General features: G+C 39.0%; 3 protein-coding genes across 40 annotated transcripts in view; 1 reads left to right on the top strand and 2 right to left on the bottom strand.

Annotated features, from left to right (window-relative positions):
- Nucleotides 1-966: 966 nt before the first annotated feature.
- On the bottom strand, nt 967-4,277 carry LOC105356017 (uncharacterized). 2 transcript variants are annotated; one of them, XM_011485715.3, is made up of 8 exons: nt 4,152-4,277; nt 3,832-3,930; nt 3,380-3,445; nt 2,951-3,070; nt 1,730-2,101; nt 1,441-1,592; nt 1,215-1,303; nt 967-1,133 (listed from the first exon to the last, which is right to left on the bottom strand). In XM_011485715.3, the coding sequence occupies exons 2-8, from the start codon at nt 3,896-3,898 to the stop codon at nt 1,013-1,015; spliced, it is 987 nt and encodes a 328-aa protein (XP_011484017.1). In that variant the 5' UTR covers nt 3,899-3,930; nt 4,152-4,277; the 3' UTR covers nt 967-1,012. The 2 variants fall into 2 exon arrangements, with proteins under 2 accessions (XP_011484017.1, XP_020566018.1); XM_020710359.2 differs by having other exon boundaries at nt 4,109-4,237.
- A 62-nt stretch (nt 4,278-4,339) lies between these two features.
- nes (nestin) lies at nt 4,340-12,754 on the top strand. Its single transcript, XM_004078465.5, has 4 exons — nt 4,340-6,110; nt 7,085-7,209; nt 9,273-9,346; nt 9,816-12,754. Exons 1-4 carry the CDS (start codon nt 5,280-5,282, stop codon nt 12,368-12,370), a joined length of 3,585 nt encoding a protein of 1,194 aa, XP_004078513.2. The 5' UTR covers nt 4,340-5,279; the 3' UTR covers nt 12,371-12,754.
- Nucleotides 12,755-18,835: 6,081 nt separating this feature from the next.
- mef2d (myocyte enhancer factor 2d) overlaps nt 18,836-25,325 on the bottom strand; it is a 107,331-nt gene continuing 100,841 nt past the window's right edge. For all 37 annotated transcript variants that reach the window (XM_078933015.1, XM_078933007.1, XM_078933005.1 and 34 more), the window contains one exon: nt 18,836-23,440. In XM_078933015.1, the coding sequence (XP_078789141.1) occupies nt 23,008-23,440 (433 nt within the window). In that variant the 3' untranslated portion in view covers nt 18,836-23,007. The remainder of the gene's footprint in view (nt 23,441-25,325) is intronic.

Raw genomic sequence — 25,325 nt, forward strand, 5'->3', positions numbered from 1 at the left:
ATATTTTTTATGGGTCATTTTAGATTAATATAAATGTATAGAGTTTGAATTCCGTTGAAATGCTGGTGGAAAAAGAAAGAAAACATTTTAACACCAAACCTTAGTTTGCAGCTATACAAGACATATCAACAGAGACCAGAAAAGGTACAATTTAAACACACAGAATGATCTGTTTTGCATATCTTGGCCAGGAAGTAGCACAAAGGGTTTTGTAACATTTTTATGCTAATTAAATAAGTTTATGTCATTTTTTCTCTCTCAACGATAATATTATACAATGTAAAAAAGAAACAGGATAAAACCTGAAACTAGACTTAAATCCTTTTTATTTTTTGACAGAAAATGTTTTTAAAGATAATGACATTTTTTAAAAGCAAATCAAGCTCCAAAAATTAACTTTTTTTTTACTGCAATGAAATTCTTTCCAATTGGGTTTAAAAAAAATATGCCACCTCTTTGTAAAACTGAGTTTGATTTAAAAAGAAAATACAGCAACAGTAAAAATAAAAAATATACCGCAACAGTGTCCTCTTCTGGCCATAAAAGAGAAACAATCTTCACAAAGTCAATGTGTAACCATGAAAATGATATTTTTCCTGATTTTAAAAGACCTATTTACAGATTTTGTCACTATTAAGTTGTTACAGGCTGCAAAGTAGTGGTTAACACTCGTCCCACAGAGAGAAGGCTCTTGGTTGGGTCCTTTCTGTATGGAATTTGCATGTTTCCATGCACGGTTTTTGCAGGAACGTGGCTCCCCCAGTCAAAAGACAAAAAACAAAAACATGCTCAACAGGTCAATTATTGACTTTAAATTATGTGTAAACATGGGTATGTGTTTTTTTGTCTCTGTGATGGACTGCCAAAATGTCCGGGGGGTATCCCTCCTTGGACCTTCACTACCTGGTTAGGTTATTGTGACCCCAAACAGTTAGAAAGCAGGTATAAAAGATGGACTAATAAATACACAAGTTTATATTTTTTATTGTAATAGTACAATTTTTCAATTAATTTAAAGAGATAAAGGCTCCTTTTCACAGATCCAGTAGCTCTTGCCATTGCAATCAACTGATTTCCAAGCATTGTTTTTGACAGAAACTGCAGCGCAGTGACCTTCAACCAGAGGTTTGGACCTAAGGAGAATAAAAAAAGATTTTTTTCAGCAACAAGAACAGAACTGCTAATTCTAAACGTAGAAAATGGACATTTCTTACAGATCCAACAGAGTACTCCCATTGATCCACCTCCATTTTCCATTCTCAACACTGAGGCCAATCCAGAACTGTTCAACAGAGGTAATTTTCTATAGAAAGTAAGAGAAAAATTCAAAAAGAATGGTTAAAAAAAAAGAAAATCCACTGTTGAATAAACTCACAGGGAACCTAGTGTTATTTTGTATAAATCTCCAAAAGAATAAATGAATCTGAGAACAATTCTTACTTTTGGAACTTTATTAAGGAGAAGCAGCTGAGAATTCTTCGACTGGCAGTCCTGTTGAGCTTGTCTCCATGTAATCATCTTCTCTTGATTAACTTTGTAACACTTGGTTTGTAGGTGTATCCAGTTTTTTTGACAAGCCTTACATTCCCTCTCTGAAAAGCAAAATGCACACATTAAACATCATTTAATCATTCATATTACTGGCTAGTTTACAACATACTTTTTACAAGTTCATTATGTATAATTATTGCTTGTATTTTTAACACAATCTGATGATATTTGTTTATACTTTTTTTGTCTTTTGGACAATAGGCATCAACGCTCCACTGAGCTCGACTGTCATTGAGTTTGTTCCACTCCGCCTCCATGTTGTCCTTTTGCTGCCTCAGATTTACTGTTTCTGTTTTCAGGTCCTCGTTTTGGGTAACCAGTTGTAGATTTTGAGCCGAAATGTTTTGGAGTTTGGTCTGTTGGTCCATAAACGAATCCATCAGGTTGCTCCACAGGGCTGTCAGATTTCTGTGATCCTTCCTCAGGTTTTCATAGTCAGAGAGGAGAGCGTTCTGGAGGCGGGTCTGGTTCTGAGAGTTCTCCAGTAGTTTCGTTTGGTTGGTTTTCAACTCGATCAGCTCATCTGTGCCTCCATAAGAACACAATGAAACTGCAAAATATGTCACACATAACAGTTACACAAGTGAGTAAAAAACATGTTTTTCACATTTAAATTTGTGTTATTCCCTCAGTTTTAACGTGCAGGTGTCCCAAAATATCTCATTAGACATTAAGAGAAGGTGAATTTAAGCTTAAACAACAAACAATGAGCTGTTTTCATTTGTTTAGATTTTACATGAAATTATTACACTTAGAGATGTTTAGTGGTGGGAAACAAATAGGAAAACTAGCTTTCAGTTCATCATAATTGATACATTTAATTTTAAATAAAATATTTCTTATATGGGCTGTTTTAGGTACAAAAAATTCACTTATAGACACTTTTAGGATTTAACACAAGACAAAACCTTCCCTAAACCAAAGAGGTTTTAGTAAAAATAAAAAAAGAATGGTATGATAATCATCTGAATTTCTAAAATAAAATTCAAAACAATCTAATTTAATGAAAAAAAACTCTACTATTAGGTTTTCTAGAAAAAAAAAAAAACTACATATACAACTACACCAGTTAGAATATAACCCATTTTAATAATCCCTAGTTTCTAAAAGAAAATTGACCATCAGCCCATTTCCCATTTGCTTCATAATTATTAAGAAATATAATTAGGAAGTGAAGAAGTATTTCTGTTCGCCAGTATGTAATCCTAAAATTAGCTTGATTAACATATAACTTGTGCAACAAAAAAGGCACAAGTTAGTGAATAACTAATAATAATCCAGAAAGCATTTTTTTCCTGAGTAACTTATTTTACTCAATACCTGTTATGTAGGTTCTTGACGTTGAAGAAAAGGTTTTTACCAATAACTTAGATATTGGATTTTTCTTCCTCATACTTACAGTAGACAGAGAGTCCAATGACAGCCATAATCAAGAACCCATAAAGGATTCCACAGCAAGGATGAAACAGCTGACTCAGCCTAGATTTTTCTCCCTCATTTTTTTCTTGCAGGAGTGCTCCTAAAGTCAAACAAGTATGAATTCAATTCAATGTATTTTCAATGTATTTATTTACATACTTGATGTGCAAATATAAACACCATAACCTTACATAAAATAAAGTAAAACATAAAAGACAGTCATATAGAATAAAACCACCAGTTAAATCAGTGATGAAATACCAGCAAACAAAAAGTGATAAACATACAAAGTACTAAAGAGGACACTTTGCAAAACTTTACTTTCTGTGACAGGTCAAAGCAAGCAGCTTCCTTTGTGGTAATAATAGTTGCTATAGTTTCTTTTCCTCATTTTATTTTTTGAACTTACCGTTGGGTCCGGGAGGGTTTTTGTGGTTCACCTTCACTTCATCATACACAGTCTCCTCCCTTTCAGCTGAAACATTTGGAGAAATGTACCAAAATTCAGTAAAACTAGAAATCAACTTTTAATTTGGCTGAAAATTGTTTTTTCAGGATGTGTGTGAAATTAAAAATGTTACAGTTATTTGTGACATTTATAGGCCATGGGGGGAAATGACATTTAAAACTGCTTAGAAATAACACTCAACTGAGATGAACAGACTTTTTCTAAAAAAACGTCAATTTAGAGACAGAATGAATACAGTGTTGACTAAAAATATCACAGGTTAAAAATGTGAAAACACAATTTTTGAAGTCGAGGTTTTTTCTTTTTCTGTAGCTTTTTGAGGAAAAGTTTGACGGAAGAACTTTGAGAATTTGAAGAATTAATTTTTAACCAGTAAGCTGTTAGAAACCAACCTGTGAATTTAGATTGTTTCCTGGCTTTGAATGTGACTGAAGCGTAGGTGATCTCTTCATCTGTCATTGCTGCAACCACAGTGATGACTTTGGCTTCACCTGCAGACAGAGGAACAGCTTTATAACCAAGAAGTAGAAGGAAGTCATTCTGACGCACAACTCTGTTTTTAGAAAGGGTTTCTGTGTGACAGGAGTTTTTTTATTTTATTTTGCAAGATTAAAAGATAATCACTCAAAAACATTATAAAGTTTGTTTTCACTTTTTTTGCTCACATACACATTAGATTATCTTCTTTTCCTTCATGTCTTCATCTATATACCTCCTCTTCAGTCTTCGTCTAGATCTCTTCCCTGGCAGCTCTAGACTCCGCATCCTTTTACCAAAATATTGACTGTCCGAACAAACTCGGTCTGGCCTCTTTGACTTTATCTCCTAAACCTCTAACATGTGCTGTCCCTCTGATGTCCTCATTCCTGATCCCATCCGTCCTGGTCACTCCTAAAGAAAAACTGAAACAGCAAAAACAAACGGGTCTCAATAGAAGAAAAGTTCTTAGCTAATTACACTTTGTCAGATTGAGCAGATTGAGTTAATTTTATGGTTGGTTGAGTAAATAAAATAAAAAAAAATACCAAAATATGGTTTTAATATTACTAGCTGTGCCAGATATTTGTTTTTTAGTTGTTTTGTTTTCAAAGTTTCTCTGAATCTTTCTGGATTTTTTGGGACTGTCTTGGATGAGCCCAAATGTGAACAACAACTATACTATAATTTACTCTGCTATACTATATTATTTTGTAGTATACTATACTCTGCTGTATTGTAGTATTGTATACTATACTGTACTATATAAAGGTACAGACATCAAGTTTTGTTTTGAATAATGTTCAATTTTATTGTTAATGTTACAGCCGTCGTCCTTTTATTCCATTTGTGTTTCCAATTATGGGGCTGAGGTGCTGTGATTTCCCTTGTGGATCATAAATGTTTATTCTCATTGAATCTCTCTTTAATTTATAAGAATTTTAACTTTAAACCCAATTAGGTTTTTGACTCACATCTGGACAGATTTATAGGAAGAAAAGACCATTTTAGAAAAGCAGAGATAATGTCATTCCAATGGGAAATGCAAACTGGCAAAAACTTCAGCTGTGAAAGAGTTAATCTTAAATGACATCATTGCTTCTGTTTGCCCTTTACCACCTACCCCACCCCTCCCATTACATCTCATCTTCAATACCCCCCTCCCATCCTTCTCCAGCCTCTTCCCTCTGTGTCTCTCCTCCCCTCAGGTCCCAGCCCCTTCATTAATCCCAGTATGAAAGGGAAGCCTCTTGCTGGCAGCCACATAACCAGAGCCTCCCTGGAGCTTCTCTCACACAGCAGGAAAACCCAACAACTCACAGCCTGAATCTGGGAACCTCTGACTCAAGTTTTCTAATTTGACATGGAGCTCCACAGTATAAATCAAATCTTCCATCCTCACCACCTCGGTGAGGAGAAGCAACAGATGCTGAACCTGAACCGACGACTGGAGACCTACCTGAACCGGGTCAAGCTGCTGGAGGGGGAGAACATGAAGCTTGCTAAAGAGATCCAAGCGATGAGACACAGCGATCAGGGACGCTCCGTGCTGAGGGAGGGCCTGGAGAAACAGCTGCACCAGGCGAGGCTGGACGTGGACGCAGCCTGGACGGACAGGGTCCTCACAGAGCTGGAAGTGGGTAAGCTGACAGAGGAGTTCGAAGCCCTGAACCTGCAGAGACACAGGGAGGCGGAGGCCAAACAAATGGCCATGAAAAACTTGGAGCAAAGCAGGAAAGAGTTTGATGAAGAGATGAGGGCACAGATCTGGCTGAGGGAGAAGGTCAACCAGCTAGAACAAGAGATGAGGCTCCTAATTCAAACTCATGAGGAGGATGTGGCTCACTTAGAAACGGCACTAACCCAATCCAGAACCACAGTCCCACCTGCTTTTACCCAGAAGAGCAACCAGACTCCAGACCTCATCAAGATGGGCCAGGAGTTCTCCCAAAAGGCCACCAGGGCATGGCAGGAGGCAGCCGAGGCCTATCAGGACCAGCTAGTTCGGCTGGAGGAGTCGCTCGATCAGGCCAGGGGACGTTTGGCTCAGGTAAACCAGGAGAAGCAGGAGAGCCGGTTACAGATTCTAGCTCTGGAGAAGGAGATCGCCTCAAGTCAGGATGTAAGGCAGCATCTGGAGAAGACTGCAGCCCAACGGAGGGATGAGTACAGCCTGGAGATCCAGCAGCTCCAGGTAAAACATCCTGTAGGGTTCCTGTCAGGTCAAGAAATGAGAGGTTTTGTCTAATATGGATCCAAATATTTTATTTTTCAGAAAAAAAAGGCTAGGTGGAAATTCTCACGACTGCTAACATTATCATTAATAGTCTGCAGTAGGGAGGCTTAAAACATATTTTTGAGTTTTCTTAATCAAACGATGCAAGATACCAAAACGTAAAAACCGAAGAAACAACCTATCAACAAACAGTTTTGCAAAATTATCTGACAAACCTGAAATGAAGCATTTTAGATTCAAATTAAGTCCCATTTCATCCTCAAGGGTACAACGCTGCCACCAAGTTTAGCGGTTTTTAGTTTGTAAAAAAATAGTTTCATCAGACTTTTGGCTCACATTCGGATAACAGCAAATTCATTGTTCATGCGGAGGCTGGGCAGTCTGAAATAATGAGTGACAAACCTCAGGGGAATGGCAGACAATTATCAGCCTGAAGCCTGCGGTGAAACAAATGAGTTCTACCACACATTTGCTGTGGCATGCCAGCACACGTGACCAACTGAGTCCTGATGGATTAAACACTTTATGGCAAAGTTTTACCATAGAAATCAAAACTTTATTCTTATAAACACATTCATTCTACTCCCACAACTGAAAGCATTGGAGATTTTGTCTTTTTGATTGATTTTTTTTCTTTCAATCTTTTTTTTTTCTCCTTTCCCTCTCAATAAATATTCTGGAGGCTATGATATCAAAATGTTGGGGTTGCTTTAATTTGTACTGGGTTAAAGTGATGTCTGAGAGGTAAAACACTCTAAAATAAAATAAAAATATGTGTCCTCTTATTGGATTTTTTTGTTTTGTTTTGTTTTCTTGAAACAAAGCACTCCCAATTTCCAAATCTACTTTTCCAGCACTTTGAACAAGAACATATTCAGTCTTGTTTTATCTGATTATCTTTCCTGTCTGACTTCCGTTTGTGGTTCTGGCAGAAGCACTTGGCGGGTCTGGAGGCGGAGAAGGAGCAGCTGGGTCATCAGATTGATCACCTCCTTCAGGAGAACCGCAGCCTCATGCAGATGAAGATCTCTCTGGGCCTGGAAGTAGCAACATACAGGTAGGGACTCGTCTGATTTTTCCGTCTAGAGGTTGTTCCAAAAATCTGAAACAAACACAATCTAAAAGGTGGGACATCATGTTCCACATACACAGTAAAAATGATTGTTGTTTGTTGCATTTTGATGATTTATGAGACTGATTTTGGATGAATCAGCTGTAAAATAGGGACAGGTGTCAGCAGAAACATCAGAATGATTAAATTCTTGAGCATAGATAAAGTTTATGGAAATCCATTTCCTCAAAGATTTGTCCACAACTGGACATTTTAGCCTAAATTAAGTAATACTTCTGATTCCTTAGATTTTTTTTCTGTTTCAAAAGCAGTTATGATTCCTGAGGAGTTAGTAAAACTGAAAAAGTTTAAACTTTTTGGGTTGATTTTTAAAAAATCCAATGTTTCCTGTAAGAAGTTGATGTATTTCACACTACAAAAATGGAATCATAAGAAAGGACAAAAAAGTCTTTTGTTGCAAGAAAAAATATTCTTATCAAGAAATTTTTCAATAGCAAATAATAATCATAGTTTGAGGAAATACATCTTAGTGACTAGAATTTCGTTGACAGAAATAATAATTCTTGGTAAAACATTTTTTTTGCAGATTTGCCTTAAAGACAATCTGCCACTGGGATACGAAGTTTTGACTTATTTGTGAGAGGCCTGTTTTTGTAGTGGGCATCAGACAAGCAAAACAAGAAAATGAAACCAAAAATATTCATACTACACGTTTTATAAACCAACAATTATTCTAAAAATCCAGTTTCATCAAACTGCAAAGATATTTATCCATATTAGGAGATTCGTAAACCTACCACTTTAAGAAACACGGTCATTTTATCTTTAGAATAACAAAAAGAAAATGTATAAAAAATGACCTGACTGTCCTTTTTACTATTGCTTTGAGATCTTGTTAGAAACCACTACATAAACTACTTAAGCTTGTGTATAATTATAAAAAAGAGAAAAACTGACAAAGTAAAACTGACAATTTATTCTCACATTCTTGGGTCCATATTTTAGATTAACCAATTTACTCAAACTGTGTTATTCTGGCTCTGCCTTTTATTTTTTAAGTTATTTTGATTCTTTCCATCTTTCTTGTTAAATAACTGCTTAATATCAACAAGTTCTAGTCAGCATTTTTTTTTCTATTTTAAAACAATCTCCAATTTGAGTTTTGGTTAGTTCATGTTTGTTTATTAGGCTTTTGTATTTCTATTTTTTTTTTTTTTACTTTTAACAGATTTTAATCTTCAAAAGTGCAACATTTTTTAGAGTTTTTTGACAGAAATGATAAACTGGAGTCTGAAGTCTAAAATATGTCAGATAAATATTTTGAAAAACTTAGGAATCACTTTGCATTTGTCTGTTTTTTAATCTAAAGTTCAGAAATCTCCTTCCATCCGTGTGAGCCTCTCAGAGACAAAGCGGGCGGCAGTCGTCTGGACTAAAGGTCTCTTCATTGTAACAGCAGCCTGTTCCATCATGAAGCTGTGTGATGGCGCCTCTTTGCTCAGGCTCCCTCCCCCCCCGAAAGTATTGTATTGACCCTCACCCCTTTCTGGGAGAAGCTGCTGCTAGTTTATGAGCCATGGGAGGCTAGAATAGCTCCACACAGGAGCAAGTTTGGAGAAAGCATGAGCCGAAGACCAATTCCAGTGTCATTGATTACAAGTAAAATCCTCGTTTTGACGCTACAGCCCATTTCTTAGGGAAACAGGCTGTAACGGAGCTCCTTGCAGTCCACATGTGAGTGGAAACAGTGGCATTAGTGCCGCGTGGGCGGTTCAAAATATCAGCTGTCACTTACGTGTTTGTGAGAAGCTTTCTGGTTGAGTTCGAAGGACTGATGGCAGAAGTTTGGGCGTTGCAGATGTCTTCTGAATGGCAGGGCCTTTGCTTTATTACCATAACAACAGTCTTCAGTCTCTTGCTGCTGCTCAAGTGCAGCAAATGTCTTGCTTCAGTTAAAGACTAACGCCTTAGTGGTTTCCCCAAATCCCAAAGATTGCATTAAAAACCACACACTTTTAATTTTCCTCTTCATGTTTTTGTCTTTGCAGAACTTTGCTGGATGGTGAAAGACTCAGAGGGGAGGCAGGCCTGATAAAGAAACCAAGAAATATTTCCTTCGCAGGTAATTGAGAACCAAACGCTGGCACGCACACAAACTTCTTTCTGTGAAAGTAAAATGTCAGGGTGTGTGTCTGAGCGCAGACAGAATGAATGGACATGATTTTATTTGGTTTGAAGGCTGCTGGTAAGGGCATTCTGAAAGGGCTAAGGTGGACACATGCAACCCGAGCCATCGAAGTCGGTCCCTGATGGTTATTGAGCCATATGGCTTTTCTTTCCCGTATCCTACACAGCTATGAAAGGAAATGACGATCAATATCTCCCCATTAGTGTCCAAAGAGAGTGCGTTTGAAACGATGCTAAATTCCTCCCAGCACACTGTTCTGTGCACAGAGGGGGTATTGCATGTCTGACTACTGTAAAATTTTGACCTTTTTTTTTTTTACCACCATATATTTTAAGGGACAATAGCAGGAGTTATTAGTAGTCTACTGAGTTCATTGTGAATTTATGAGTTCTGTCTTTCCCAGATGCTGTCTTCAGTCCTCCTGGGCTTACAAAGAGTTACCACAACCAACTGTCTGCCCCCCGTAAGAGCACTTCCACCTCAATTGTCTATCCGGTGGCAGCAACCCCAGTGGCCTTCAGGAGCAGAAATCCTGAGTGCAGCTTGACACAAGCAGCAGATGTGTCAAAGCCAAAAACGCATCCAAAAAGAATCCCGGATGAAGCAGTGAAAAATGTTACACCTCAAGACATTCAAGAGAACGTTGCAAATGTTGAGCTTTTGTCGACTTCTATAGACCATAAAGCACCTGCTGCACCCTTGGAGGAAAAGGATGGAGGCAGGTCAAGTATGGTTGAGAGTCCTGAGGAAGTCATTGAGTCTGCTGTAAGCTACCAGGTTGAGTCTGGACTCAGCAGTGAGCCGGATTTCAGTGATGAAGCTGGTCTGCATCCTTTCCTGGAAAACAGCATCGCATTGAAGAGCAACAGAGCAAGAGATGAACCCGGCAGTTTCTCAGAGGATTTGGAAAAGGAAGTGAAATTTGAAAAAGAAAGTATGAAACAGCCATGTTATCCCACTGAAAAAGTAGAGGAGACAGAGGGGGAAGGTAGAGATAAGGTAGAGCAGTTGGGAGATTCTGAAACAGAGGCAATCCTCAAACCAAGCACTGAGTGCAGATCCAGCAGTGTGGACTCTGTATGTCAACCTGTGGAAAGCCTTTATACCCAAGAGATGACGAGTGATGCTGCAGGTGAGAGAAGAGAAGAAGTCATGGAGGTTGAAGACAAGTTATACCCTGATGGAGAAGAGATGGACACATGGGACAGCGTGATAGAGAGGAAGGTGGATGAGAAGACAGATGAGGAGCAAAAACATGAAGAAAAAATTCAACACGCTGAACCAGAAGAAGACATTTCAGCAAAAGAGACAAAGCATGCTATGAAAGAAATCAGTCAGGATCCAAATGTGGCCTCTTTACAAGTAAATGACAGCCAACATGGCTCATTAGACCAGGATCATGCTCCTCCCTCTGAAAATGACGGGGAAGACGATGATGAAGAGGACTCCCAGAACGTCTCTGTGTCCTGGAGGACTGAGTTGGAGGGCGACAGCTATGCTCAAGACAACACTCTTGCTGACACGCGACCCCTGATTCGATACAAAAGTGATGAGACCGACGCCCACACACAGGCGTCTCACCTGGACGAGAGCGAGTCGAGTGACGGGGAACAGGAGAGGAAAACGGGAGAGGCTGGAACGTGGAGTGAGGGAAAATCAAAGACATTTGGAACCATGGAGGACCTGTGTGAAGAAGTGGAGGATGAATCAGTAGATGACCAGTACAACCCTGAAGACAGGGATGAGAGCCAGAGTACAGTGGTCAATGAACAAGCTGAGGTGGCAAATCTAGAAGATGAAGACGGAAGTGCTAGAAATGTTGAAAAAACTGAAGAGCTTACTGCAACCAAAGGACTAAAACTCGAAGAGGAGGAGCTGGAGATGGACATACTTGTGGATGAAGAGTTGGAAAATCTGAGTTCCAACACAAATTTTTTACAGTGGCAGGTCAGCGAGGAGAACCAAGATCTGAGCCTCAACAATGAGCAGAAGGAGTCTGAGAAACCAATACCTGAGCATCCTGAGCACACGTCACCCTCTACAACTGAAGACCAAGCTTCTGAAACAGCCATGCTCAATGGTTCCTCGGTGGAAGAACATGATGTTGAACCTAAAAACAAAGAAGCTGAAGAGAAGCCAGCTGGACATGGGCAAGAAATGGAACAGAACTTATTCTCTTTAATGTGTGCTGATGGAAAAAAAGATCATTCAGCCTTTGGTGCCTTCAGCATCAGCTCTGATGTGGACAAGACAGTGGAATCCGAAGATCCTAAATCTGCGGTGGCTTTTACAGAAGATGAAATAGAAATTCAGGATGTGGTCAGAAATGAGGTCACAGAGGTTCTTCCTGGAGAGAAATCCCAGAAGCCACAAGAGGATGAAGATGAAGGAGAAGAATCACACATGTTTCCTGAAAATGCAGAAGCAGCAGAATGGGAAATCCTAGACGACCCAACATACGATTATAAAATAGAAGATCATGATAGGACTTTCACCGATCAAGAATCAGCAGATTACAATCCTGAAAGTCATGAAGATGCTGCTGAGAAAGTGGAAGAAGAAACGGACATCTTCATAGTCAGTGCTCCATCAGATAACAAACCACCGGATTTCTTCTCCTCGGGTGTGAAGAACGACTTCTGGGTGTCCTCCCTGGAGGGCGGGGCTGCATACGATGACACCTGCGAGGAAGCAGAAGAGCAAGGAGATCAGAATCAAGGGTTTGCTGAACCCCCAAATGTGGTTAATGGCCACTCCATGGTTGTTGCTGACTCCTCCAAACCTTTAGCTGCTGTGAAAGATCAGACAGAGGTTTCTGTGGAAGCAAAGAAGGTTTGTCAAAGATATTTTGAGGGGGAGATGATTCATTCTGAGGACTCTGAAAATGAGGCCGAATCGTGGTCATCTGGAGATGAAGCAGCAGCAGAGAGAAATCCTTTTTTAGACACTACATATTAGTTGTGTTGTGTTTCAAGCCCAAAGTTTCAGCAAAACAACCAACAACAGGCTGGTTCTTTAGTGTGCATGTGGTAGAATAGCACTTTCTGCATGAGGAATGAGCATCAAGACAGAACAAAGGAGATGATTTGAAAGTCAGAACAGTATTGATCACGGCCTAATCAGACTTTACTAGGAAAATGGAAATCAATGGGAGACGAAGGTTTGAGATCCTCATATAGCAGCTCTTTCATAGTGAAAACTAGCGTTTGCTTTGGTTAATTAGTTCAGTTTTACTTGTGTTTGCATGTTTTAGTCATTAAGAAGGACAGATTTTTCATTTTTATCCACCCAGATCTCTGATTTATGGTGTATACAGTGCAAAATAAAACAAAGATTTGAGAACTTTTGTGTGTTCTCTGTTTGTTAGACATATTCAAACTGCCAATGACAAATGCATGTCCCCGGTATTTTATTTAATTAAACCATCTATAGACTCACTGAAGAAAATTGTGTTTGAAGAAGAGCTTGAAAAATATGCTGGCCCCCAACGGTCCCACCCACAACTCAGAGGCGAATTTTTAGTGAAATTCTGCCACTCCGTAGAAACTATGTACCAGAAAATGACACAGGTTTTCTGATTTTGGCTAAAAACTGTATCATCATACATAAAAGACCACACTGGGAACAATTTTAAAATAGATGAAAAGATGATCGGAGTGAGACTTTATAAACCTTTGTCCTAAAATCTATTGGGTAAACGATGAGTTTCAAAGGTTACGCAGAAAAGGTGAGGATTCTTTGTTTTTTTTTATTAATAATGTCAATGTTAACTAAATAAAGTGTAATATTAAATGTACAATTATGAGATATAAAAACCTCCAACATATGTTTCATCAATAATAACTGTAACTATAGTGACATAACACATTTTTAATTGATTGTGACTTACATGAATATTAAAACTGCTTTGCAGTTAGTAACCCGATGAACTGATGGGAAGTAAAGGCCTAAAAAACGTCATAATTTAAATGAACCTAGATTTGTATTAAGTTCATATTTCTTATAAGGGAAGAAACAACTTTTAGTTCCATAAACATATACTAAATGAGGAGGAAGTATGTATTTGGAGCAAATCTTAATGTCTTATTTTGAAGAATACGATTTTTTGAAGTGGATTTCCAAAGTGAAGAACGTTCTCTTTGACTCAGAGAACAACTGCATCCATAACAGAAGGTCAAGAAAGCAGCTGCTTGCTGCCTTCCAGCTTCATCGATTGTTCCTTTGGGGTTTGCTCTGTGGAAAGCTTTGAAGCTCAGTGTGTGTCTGCGAGTGTGTGTGTCACTGTGTGTTTGAGTTTGTGTGCTTGGCAACATACCAGCTTAACTGACCTCAACCCAGATGAGTCAACAAAGCAGCACCAAGGTCCTCTGCAGGCACCCAGCCGTCTCATGAGATGGGAGGTAAAAAATAAATAAAATGAAAGTTAGGAAAGCCAGAACAAACGCGTGATTTCACCTTCCCTCCCTCCTCCTCCTCCTCCTCCTCCTCCTCCTCCGCCTTTCATTAGTCAGTTTGCTGAACAATGATGGCTATTTCAGTGGGTGCTCGCTTCCTCGCCGGCCAGTGTGCCGGGTGGGGGTTTGGTGGGGAAAGAAGCGGTAGACAGCAGCATTCATCGTGACAAAACTGTGTTGGAATGGCATCACAGCAGCTGCCTGACACATTCTCATTCTTCCCCACCGACAGGACCACCCCTATTTAAAAAAGAATCTTTAAAAGAAGAACATGTGATGTGAGTTTACTGCTAAAAAAAAATCCCCATCAAATTAAACGAGACAATCGCTCTCTTCGTTTGGCCTTTTTTCATTTGACCAGCAGCAGAACAGAAGGAAGTCCTGAAGGTATTAAAGCTACGCCGGAATGATGACATTCGACTGGGGAATCTTCTGTCATCTATGACGTATCTTTTGATGGTTTTACAAATCATTTCAGAGTTTTTGGCAATCTAACACGCAACTTTACTGCTGAGGGTTGAAGACTTCACTTTACTGCCTTTCACATTTGTGCTAACATGCTGCCCACAGCAAAAGGAAAACCTGGCGTTGGTTCTAATGAAGTTCTGTTTCAGTTGAGTTCACTTCTCTGGTCTTTAAAACCATGTCACATTTTATTTATGTTTGTTTGTAAAGACCACTCCGATCATCTTAAATCTATTTAAAAAAACATTTCCAGTGGTCTTTTATTATTATTATTATAGTCGATTATGCATTTTTTCTAGGACATAGTTTCTGCAGAGCGGCAGGAGTTAATTAAACATTCACATCTAAAAAAAAAACAAGAAAAAGAAAAAAAAAAATTCACGTCTAAGTGGTGGTCGGGACAGTGGGTGCAAAGTAATCTATTTTTCCATCATCCATCGGTTAACATGTTTGCCCCGCTAGCTTACTGCCCCTCACAGCCCCAACTCAAAGTTACCGGTGCAACAAAACTTGCGAACAGTACCGGAGCCATCTAGCCGTTTTGAGCCAGATGTCAGCCCGGACGATTTGGTTTGGAGCTGAGCAGAGAGCTACAAGCTTTTTCCCCACAGAAATCTTTCACCTGCTCCTGATTCACAACAATTTGAATAAAGAAATACTCAGACATGCAATTATAAGCTTCATTTTGTTTATATATTTACTTCATAATCAGAAAAATGCCACAAGATCATGTTAAAAACACCAAAAACACAATTTTCCCTGGAGTTGGTCTATTGGTTTTCTTTAATGTGTTCCTACTTGACTATATTCTGCTGTCACATTTGTGTGCTTTTAACTTAAATTTCTATTTCTGGGAGCATAAATAAATAAATAAAGTAGGGTCCCACAACTGTTTTCATTGATTAACATGGGGGAGGTGTGTTCCTGCAGCCCATTACAGGGATCTTTAGCTGCCATTCACAAAGAATCTGCATTGATGTGGTTCTGAGGCTGCTGGTGTGGATGATGACTTAAAGATCCACACGAATGAAAATGTTGTTTTTGATGTTTAAACTTGATTTTTTTATAGAACATATTTATAACAAAGGAGGTCATATGTAACATATTTAAGATAAAACTGCAGATTAAAACTGTATTTCTTTATCCAAATGTATTTGAGTTTTTTCTTTTTTTTTGGCTTAAATCAAGTTTTCAAGAATAAAGACTAATTATAATTCCTTTAGTTCTAACCCTAGCTCAGAATGAGACAGACAATTCTCAACTGTGCTGATTTTGAAAACAGTTTGGAAAAAAGCAAAGAGAAGTGAAAACAACTTCAAAGCTGGTAAAATATCTTAAATGCCTGAAAATAAGCAGACATCCGAAACGCTTACATTCCTAATATAAGTTTAATTTATTGTCATGGCAACTGTGGCGTCAAGGTTTCCTCAGACAGTTAGGAACGCTGTCTGTCTTCTGCGACAGACGCATCTCTGCCCACGCAGGAGCAGCAGAAATGAGATTTCTCAGCTCTTCTGTGGGTCATTGTTTGTTTGCAGATTGACTTTGACTGAGTTTCTGCCTCTGTTTGGACAGACTCTTGAATCATCTCACTTTATCACAGTCTCACCAGTCACCAGGGTTTATCAAAATAGAACAGGAGTTGCACTGCTGTGTGCAATCTGTTGATGACAGCTGCAAGCTGTTTTTAGTGATCAGGATGAGAGAACGGTCAACTTTGATCCTCCATCCGAGCATTCTTAGGTCACACTCATACCGAGCAGTTGAATGTTGAAACAAAAATTCAGAGAGATCTAAAACCCAAAAAAAACTCAACCTCTTCTGCTTCGTTCTGTGCTTTGGCATTTTCCGGTCTGCAGATGCTCACGCGGTAATTCAATCAGTGCAGAAATGAGGTTAGATGCAGACGGGCCACACCCACAGGAGAGGGCAAGCAGGACGACTATATCAGCAACATCATCACATGCTGAGCTGCTTTGTCGCTAAGCAACTGCAAAACAAGCTCATAACAATCCAGTCTGTAGATTTAAGAAATAAACTACTTTCAGGGCTCACATCTTCCTACCAGAGATGACATTTTTGTCCAGTCCTAAAGTCTTAATCCACGAAAACTACAATTCCCAGAACCCCACCCATTCATATTTGGTCTCAATGAAAAACCCTAAATGTTCTGACTTGGTTCAGTAATATGTGGTGGTTGGGAGATATTCATTTGCATAAGTCAGGAGGATATGGCATTAAAGAGTTTAAATCTAATTTGTACGGAAATATAATTTGTCGGCAGCAGCCGTCCACTCTCAGTAGCAGGAAACACACTGGTTTCAGGAAGCTGTTCTCCAACCAGATGACCACGGCAGGTGACGGCGTGAGGTCGCCTCAGGCGCTCCAGGGTGGGGCTGAATGAGACGTTCCACACAGTCCTAACCAGCAACCGCACCCTGTTCCAGAAAAATCCCCACAAAACGCAAAGTCATGCAGGATGCAAACAGAAATGTTTACTTTGGTGTGTTTTGTACCACATTGTTTTTTTCTAAATTGTTAATCTGACCCAAAAAAACAAAATAAAAAAACAGCTCAAGCTCCTCTAAAGGAACATCAGATGAAGAAACGATGAAAATCTAAAATAATTATGAAATAAGAACTTCAGAGTTTTGTGACATTAATTCAGTGGAAGAATTATAAGATTTCTGTGGAAGAGGTAAAATGTCTTTTTACACTATTTTAAGGCCCCATTTTAACCCATTCATGCCTGAATTTATTTCCAATTACTGTATGAAAAATATTTTTTACGTTCACAGTGATACTAAATTAAGTGGAGTCCTGGAATAAATGGTACATTGCAAATTAGTGACATGAAGGGGTTAAAAAAATAAATCGAAGTGACTAAATGATTTTAAAGCTCAGTGCACAACAGCTGAAAGTACTCTTTTAGTTTATTCTGCTTTTTAAACAGACTTATTTTAGCAGTTTAATTTTGATTTTAATGTTTTCATTGTGATTACTTTCTTTGTGCTTTTATTTTTATGTAAAGCATCTTTAATTACCCTTTGTGTGCTCTACAAATAAATCAGCTGTGCAAAAAGTTATTAAAAATATAGAAAATTTGAAGACAAAACAAGGACACAAAAGCATTGTGGTGAGAATATTACGAAGTAAAGTTTGAATTTGAAAAAGGTCAGAATGGAAAGACCTAATGATACGGTTAGAGCAGATGATCTGCTTCAGTCTGTTCAACAGGCAGACTTTCAGAATCACCATCAGAAAATGAGGATTCTTACCATTAAAAATGGTCAAACTTCAGGACACATCCGGACTGGAAGATTTAGAGAAATCTGCTTGAAGAAATGGAAAGTAGCTAGAGGCTAAAACTGCTACATTTGCAAAGAGTCATCTGAAAACATTTACACATTAGAGCTAAAATAGATTCAACCAAATACAGACAAGATTTAAGTCAACATGACTTTTGGAAGCTTGTAAAAAAATATTTTGCTTTTGCTAGTCTGAAAAAACTTGTTTAAAGCCAATGCACAAAAATCAATCCCATTTATGAAAGTTTTAGATCAAAGATAAGTTTAGTAGAAGAAAAACATTTGAAGGCCTGTCACTTTCTGTTAAAAATAAAATAAATTGAAAGCATAAATCATAACAAACTTACATCACCATCATCCGTATCTCTGAGAAGCCTTTAGCATTATATTATTTTTTTAAACTCTAAAATGGTAAACAGATAATTTAATATTACCATCACAAGTTTGTCTAACTATAGATTCCACTTCTTTATGAAGTGTAAAAAACCAAAACAAAACTAGTAATAGGATCGAAAAACAAACAAATAAATAAAGGCAGCTTAAAAAGTGATTTGAAAATATAGTTTAAAAAAATTCTGATTACATTTAGCCCAATATAATAAAAATAGAAGTTTAAATGTCTAGAGTCAGTTTCCGCTATTCTTAATCCTTAAAAAAAGAAAACAAAAGAAATACAAATAATTAACTTTCTTTTTAGTATAATTTTTTTTCCTTTTACAAATACATTTTGAGGTTTTGGGGAAGTGAAATATTTCACACGACTTTAAAAAATATTTCATAGCTGGTTAGCAGTGTTCACCTTATTAGACAAACTTTATGTTTTTGCAGCTAACAATCCATTAATTTATAACTTTTTTAAACTGTTTTAAGTATTTACAAAAATTCAATTAGAACAGTGTTATATTTATCTATAATTAACTATTTTAACTTCTGTTGTTTTAGATAGCAGCACATAACAGTTCCTTTCAAAATAAAATACACCCAATGAATCCATTTTTTTAAATAAATATTCTTAAAGTAAGTTTATTTAATAATAATGCTAAAAAGCTATGAGGAGGTCTTAGCACCTTTTCCTTTCCACTTCCGGTACTTACTCCAGTCAGATCATTGCCTGGAGTATAGACTAAAACACTGACCTCTAGTGGTCAGACAGTGGCAGTGCTCTGAAAAGCTCACAAAAGACAAACTCGCCTTGGTTTTTCTGTAGGTCAACTGGTCTATTTAATATATAAAATACGGTAAAACATACGCAAAAGGGGGAGTAGGGTAAGAGAGGACCAATGGATACTTTGGTACAATAACAAACACTTTTTTTTTGTAAAAGCAGTATAGAATTTGTAATAACATCAGTGCATACTTTATTTATGAAAATATACACAAATTGTATATCATTCTCCAAAACAACATAAAGAAAAAATCATCTTTACAACAAACAAAAAAAAGCTGACTAGCCAAACACAATATATTAGCTATGATTTACTTAAAACTTTTTTTTCCATTTGTCATTTATTTATTTAAATGTAATCCTGTGTGACGTGTTTGTGTCAAAAGTACATTTTACTTCCTATAACATGATTCACTCTGCTGTAGTTTTGTAACGGCCATGCACTGACATCTTGGTGTCTGGTCAGAAATAAGTTAGACAAGTCACGCTGCCCCCCCCACCACCACACACTCTCTCCAGCATATGTGGATTGGGGGGGGGGGTATTAAAGTATAACAAAATTGAAGCGTATCGTCAAAGTATACCGGCTCAGCGCCTCCACCCACAGCCACACTTCCTTCATCACTCTGCTTGTGTCGTGTCAGAAAATCCTCGTGCAACATTAGTAACACTTTTTTTTTTTACATTTTGTTTTTGTTTTGAAGGAAAACAAACCCCAAGAAAGAGGGAAAAAAAAACATTATCAAATAAAATCCAAAATAAAAACAAAAAAATATCTAAAACCTACACAAAAAGAAAAAAAAAACAACGCAGATTTCTATATCATCATGACATCTACCATCAGTGAAAGCTGTGGCAATGATGATAGCAAAGATATCAGTTCTTAGAGAACAAGTAAAACAGACTTTCACCAGCACAAATTAACACTGGAAAGTGAGTGCGACTTGTACACATCATTGTACAGGATGCTTTCAGGCGGCGGTAGGATGGTGGTAGGGGAGAAGTTCCTTGAAGTCATGTCACGATTGTCTTTCTGCTTTTGTGGTCAACAGTGCCCCCTAGTGTTGATCAGTGACCACTGCAGGGCCTCATGTTTTAAAGGAATTTAATGACTTCTCGTTTTGGAAAAAGACATGGCTTGGATGTGGGCGGAGTTTAAATTTGTGTCTGTTTTGTTCAAAGCTCGGAGCACAACAGTCTTTACAGTCAGTGTTTACATTTGGAGGGACGGGGTGGAGGGGGATTTATGGTGACTCTGTCACGCGCTCAGAAGCGCTTGGCAGACTTGTCGCAGAGGGAATGAGTGTGTGAGTGACAGACAGAGATAAAAAAAAAAAAGACAACTCGCTGAGGATGAGGATGAAAGTTGGACGGAGAGGAGGCGGGTGGGCCCAAATGACCCCGTGATAATTTAGCTTCATCCCCGGACGGAAGAGTGTTCTGATTGGGTTCGAGGGGCTTTGGGATTAATAAACTGAGTGACGGGGAGAGAGGGAGGGTGATGATGGGCTGTCCATGAAGAGGAAAAATAAAAAACGGTTGAGGGGTCTGTGCCGGCTTTGGGAGGTAGTCATTAAAAGATCAAAAATGACAGAAAAACCGCTAGATGGATGACAGAGGAACACTCAAAGTGTGTCCAAAGAGCTTTTCTGAAGCAAATGGATGGCGTAAAAGAGCTTCTAGAAAAAAAAACAAAAAAAACGGGCACTTTCTTTCAACCACCTCCATTTTAAAGTCACTAAACCCTATTTGACAATTTTATAAAATACAAAAATGACATCCACATTTTTTTTCTTCTTCATATATTTTTTTTAACTTCTATTATAAAATTTCAGCCGACCCGTAACAGACGAGGGAGAGCTCCTCTAATATAGACACATGGCTTTAGATACAGGAGGGAAAACAAAAACGCAGCGTACAAATTCCCTTGGCTTGTTCAAGATTTTTCTAAGTGATATGCTTTTTAAATGTATTTTTTTTTTAAATACAAGTTATACTAAAATATTGGGAAACATTTAAATAAAAACATTTGTGGGTGACATCATCCTATAGGCTAAAATTCATTCAGAAAAATGTTTTAGCTTCTCAATAAATAAATAATTAATTATACTGTGTTTTTTGAAAACCAAATACTTTTGGAAATGTTTTCATGGATCCTTATTACGGTACATTTTTCATCTTAAATATCTATCTTAAGTTAAAATACAGGGACACAATATTTCTAAAAAGATTTTTTACTTTACTTTTTTTTTTTAAACAAATATCTGTTGGCTTAATTTTATTTGAAGAGAAACTTTAAAGGCCCACTCCAATGGAAATCATGTTTTTGGTGTTTTTAAATCTGTTCTTGCGCCCTTTTTTTTGATGGTGAAGGACATTTGCAATACTCTGGGCGGGCGACAAGCACCCTGCTGCTCCGCTCTGCAACGGCGAAGGGAAGGGGGGTGTGGTTGCTTCGCGCCAACAGTCCCACCTCAGAGGAGAATTTCTAATGAACTCCTGTCGCTTTGCAGAAACGACGTCTCAGAAAACGTCCAGTTTTTTGGGGGATTTTGGCTAAAAACGACATAATCAAGATTAAAAAACTTCTGGGAACGCTTTGAAAAAAGATCAAAAGATGATCAGAGTGGGTCTTTAAACATGACTATCAATAGACTGATGCACAGTTTAACAAAAACAATCTAAAAACAGGATTAACAAAGCCTAAAACATATTTTATGCAGATATTCCGATTGAAACCCATGTAAATCATTCTTGCCCAGGTGTGTGTGTGTGTTGACCAGATGTGCGTTGCCAGAGGTGGGAGTTCAGGTAAAGTGCGCTCCATCAGTGACAGAGTCCAAACCGTTGCTCACTCAAAACAGTCCAAGTCGCTACTACATCTCCTTTTCTGCCTCTTCATCGCCCTCTCTTGGCTCGTCCACACATTACACTTTATATACACGCATAAATAATATATATTTATATTTTAAAAAACAAAACCAAAAAAAACAGACCCATCCACAGAGAATTTTTGTTTTCTCTGTTTTGTTGAGGGATAACCTGCTGAATATATGCCTCGTATGTACAATCCCTGTTGTCTGTCTAAGTCACTTGCTCCAGATGCAGAGATGCCTCAGCGACCATCTGAAGCTGTTTAAATATATAGTTGTATATGACCTACTTTTCAGCCTTAAAAACACCTTATATCCCTGTCACACAGACGGTTACAGATTGCTTATATACATGGTAACTCAGGACTCCGACCCCTTTGAACATCAGCTTTCACAAAAAACGATTTCCGCTGCTGCCATCGGTGTTTTCCAAGATGAAATTGAGAGTGAACCATTGTCTAAATCACCTACTGTGAAGAAAAAAACAAACATTGATTGAGGTAACAAATCCATATGAACACACACCAAACCCACACACAGCTTTGTCAGCTTTTGTAGTTGACAAGATTTTGGGAGAATCGAGGCTCTGCGTCACATTTTGAGCTGCTGCAGCTCGTCCCTGATTCGGAGAAAAGCAGTTTGTTACCAATAAGGTTGTGTTTTTTAGCCCGAATGTGGGCTCTGACTGGCTCATTGCTGTTGTACCGGACCGGGCCAAATAGGCCTGATGTGAACTGCTTTAGTGTCCTCAACCAAATCCAAAATTCAAACAGTCTAGACAAAAGCGCACACTTCAGGTCATCTTCAATCAAAAAACAAGCATGACTTAAACGCAGCAAGGTACAAAGGTCATCAGTAACCACAAACCAACTGCAAGGCATGCTGGGAAACCAAGACTGGTTGTCTGCACTGCCAGGACCTGTCAGAGAGTCCACACGGCCGAAATTAGGCCTGATTTAAAAATGTTCTCATTCATGTTTGAATAGAGGCCTACGAGATATTTGGCCTGAAAGGTCACCCCTGGTTTGGTTGATCGACCTGCTGGACCCCCGTCTGTGGGGGTCTGTGTGCATTACACTTCAAATGTGAATGCACGTCACCTTACAAGTGAGGCGGGGTGTCCACACGTGCGTCCTAAGGGTGCTTGCATGCTTTTGCTGAGTAAAAAGGTGTGGACAGGAGATTACTGAGGGGATGAGGGTTAATTTGTACGTGTGTGTGCGTGTGTGAAGGAGGGACATTTGGGGAAGCGGGGCAGGTGGGGGGGGCAATTACATAAGCCACACATCTCTATCCTCAACCTGTCCATCCCTCATTCCTGTCCATCTCCTTATGTCACCCAGGCGTCCAGTCTCATCCTCTTGACGTTTGTGGCGTCCTGTTCCTGGGGCTCAGCTGAGGAGGGTCGCAGGAGGACCATGGTGGGCTGCTGGGCTCCGACTCCGGCCTGGTGGTGGAAGTCCTGACCGGGGCCCCGGCCCTGGGTGCCGTCGTCCCTGTCCTCATACGAGCTGCCGTTGCTGCTGAGGCTGTCGACAGGCGAGCGGCCCTGGCGTCCCGCATCCAAGCGCAAGTCACCGGGATAGGCGACTGACACCAGACCCGGCCCCTGCCCTTGAACCCCGCCTCCTCCTGCTGCAGCAGTGTTGACGGTGATGGGAGTGCTGCGATCGCGGTTCGGGGAGACGGGCTCGGACTTGATGTTGACGTTGGGGTTAGTGTTGACTGTCAGTGCGGTGCTCTGAGGCACCGGGCTCAACGACCTGCACAGAAAGAGAGGAGAGAGGAGGAGTTCAAAGGTCAGGCAGCTGCAAAAGGTAGGAACTGCTGCACACGACACTGGAGCAACGCCTCATGAGACTGCGATGAAAACGAGTTCAGCCAACACTGTAAAAATGATAGGATGGTCAAATGAATGCATCATATAGTTCAGAAAAGCATCTACTGGACAGTAATAATACAAAAAAAACTCAAACACAGTTAAGACACCTGTGCAAACCAGACAGACACAGGTTTGAGTCAACCTGAGCACATGAAAGCAAGGACAGACATTTAGGACCAAACAAGAGGCCACAGAAAGCAGACTCCTTCAGCCATGCAGTCCAAACATGTTGGATTTGTTGATGATATGTTTGATTTGGATCACAGACCTTTCAGCTATGACCTCCAAATCTCAGTTATCCCACATTGAGCAAGCTCCTAAATGACCTCTACCGAGTCATCTCAGACTTTTGGCAAAGTAACCTGAAAACATTTAAAGACCCACATCTATTGACCTTTTTTCATTGCGTTCCCAGTGGTCTTTTATTTACGATTATAATAACAATGACCTGTGCCGTTATCTAGGACAGAGTGTCTGCAGAGCGGTCAGGACTTCATCAGGGTGGGTCTTTAAAGCTGAAAATACCAAGTTAGATCTTGTCATTCTGATTTTCCAGGCCTTCAGAAAAGCTTTTTGCGTTTTTGTATTCTACTCAGTCGAACTTTTTTCATTCTTACTCTGGCAATTTTGATTAGTTTCCTGCAGAGGTCATTAAAAAATAACCAAGATGACCCTGGGATATCAATTCGTTTTCACCTTTGTACACATTTATGCTATTTAGCAAACAGAGCACTACATGTGAAAACACGTTTTGGTCAAAAAGAGATCGACAACTTTAAATCTGGGTAAACATCTACATTTTTTATAAAAAATAAACTTCAAAATCAATCTCCTCTACGATCAAAGAAGCTTCATAAAGTTGTCATTAAGACAAACCTACAGGTTTCATTCCACATAAAGCTTAAAAGCTGGAAAAGTGTTTGGTGCTTCAATATGAATTATGAATCAAAAGCATTTCTTGGGAGATTTTTCTCTGAGATTTCTGCTGCCTGAGGTTTAATTTAATGTAAAAGGATTTTAGATAAAATACATATTTTCTACTCATTTTAGATTAAATAAGGTTAGGAGACTCTTGCAGATGAAAAGTAGATCAGGAAACATTTTGGAACAAAGTAAACCTCAAATCTACAGCTATTAAAAATGTAAAAAAGAAAAAGGGTAAGATGCAGTCTCTGAGCTTTTCCAAGTCTAAATTTAAGGAAGTTTCTTTAGCTTGATTGAGGAAAATGTTTTCAAACAAAGTCTCCTAAGGAGGACTGATTAAAACGTGTGAATGTCTTTGGAGAAATCTGCTTTTGCCCTGGTTTGAGCTGATCTAATGATCATTTCTGTAAACGTTTCCTGAGATGATGGGGACGAAAACGATGAGCCAGAGGAGCTTTGGTTGATGTGGCGTCTGCTCCAGCGCCTGCCATGGCGCTTTGATCAGATCTTGCTCCCTCACACGCAGCCTTCACCTCCTTCACCTTAAGGGTGATTCAGATCCGTCACTGAGGCTGACACCCGCTGTTGACGCATCACTTTCGCTCTCACCTTTGACGGTGTTGACATGATTTTTCAGATTGCGCTTTTCCCCCCATCTCTTCCTCTTCCCCCAGCATGACTTGGAAGATGTACATTTAAAGCTCCCAATTACTGCGTTAAGCCCCTCAGGTGTGTTCTAACATGTCATATCATGAACTGTCTGTCTCTAATATTCGCTCAATTACTGGCAGACTGAGAGGAATTAAAGATAGCTCTCCTCTGGGCGATCCTGGGCGCTCGAA

Source organism: Oryzias latipes, chromosome 16 (assembly GCF_053564925.1).
Source record: "Oryzias latipes strain Hd-rR chromosome 16, Olatipes_Hd-rR_3.1".
Taxonomy (NCBI): Eukaryota; Metazoa; Chordata; class Actinopteri; order Beloniformes; family Adrianichthyidae; genus Oryzias; species Oryzias latipes.

Coding starts and splice junctions, on each gene's coding strand:
- LOC105356017 (XM_020710359.2), bottom strand. Junction 1,593..1,729: donor TTGTCCAAAAGACAAAAAAA/GTATAAACAAAT, acceptor TTTGCTTTTCAG/AGAGGGAATGTAAGGCTTGT. Junction 1,304..1,440: donor TCCTTAATAAAGTTCCAAAA/GTAAGAATTGTT, acceptor TACTTTCTATAG/AAAATTACCTCTGTTGAACA.
- nes (XM_004078465.5), top strand. CDS start 5,280: ATGGAGCTCCACAGTATAAATCAAATCTTCCATCCTCACCACCTCGGT. Junction 6,111..7,084: donor TGGAGATCCAGCAGCTCCAG/GTAAAACATCCT, acceptor TGGTTCTGGCAG/AAGCACTTGGCGGGTCTGGA. Junction 9,347..9,815: donor AAGAAATATTTCCTTCGCAG/GTAATTGAGAAC, acceptor TGTCTTTCCCAG/ATGCTGTCTTCAGTCCTCCT.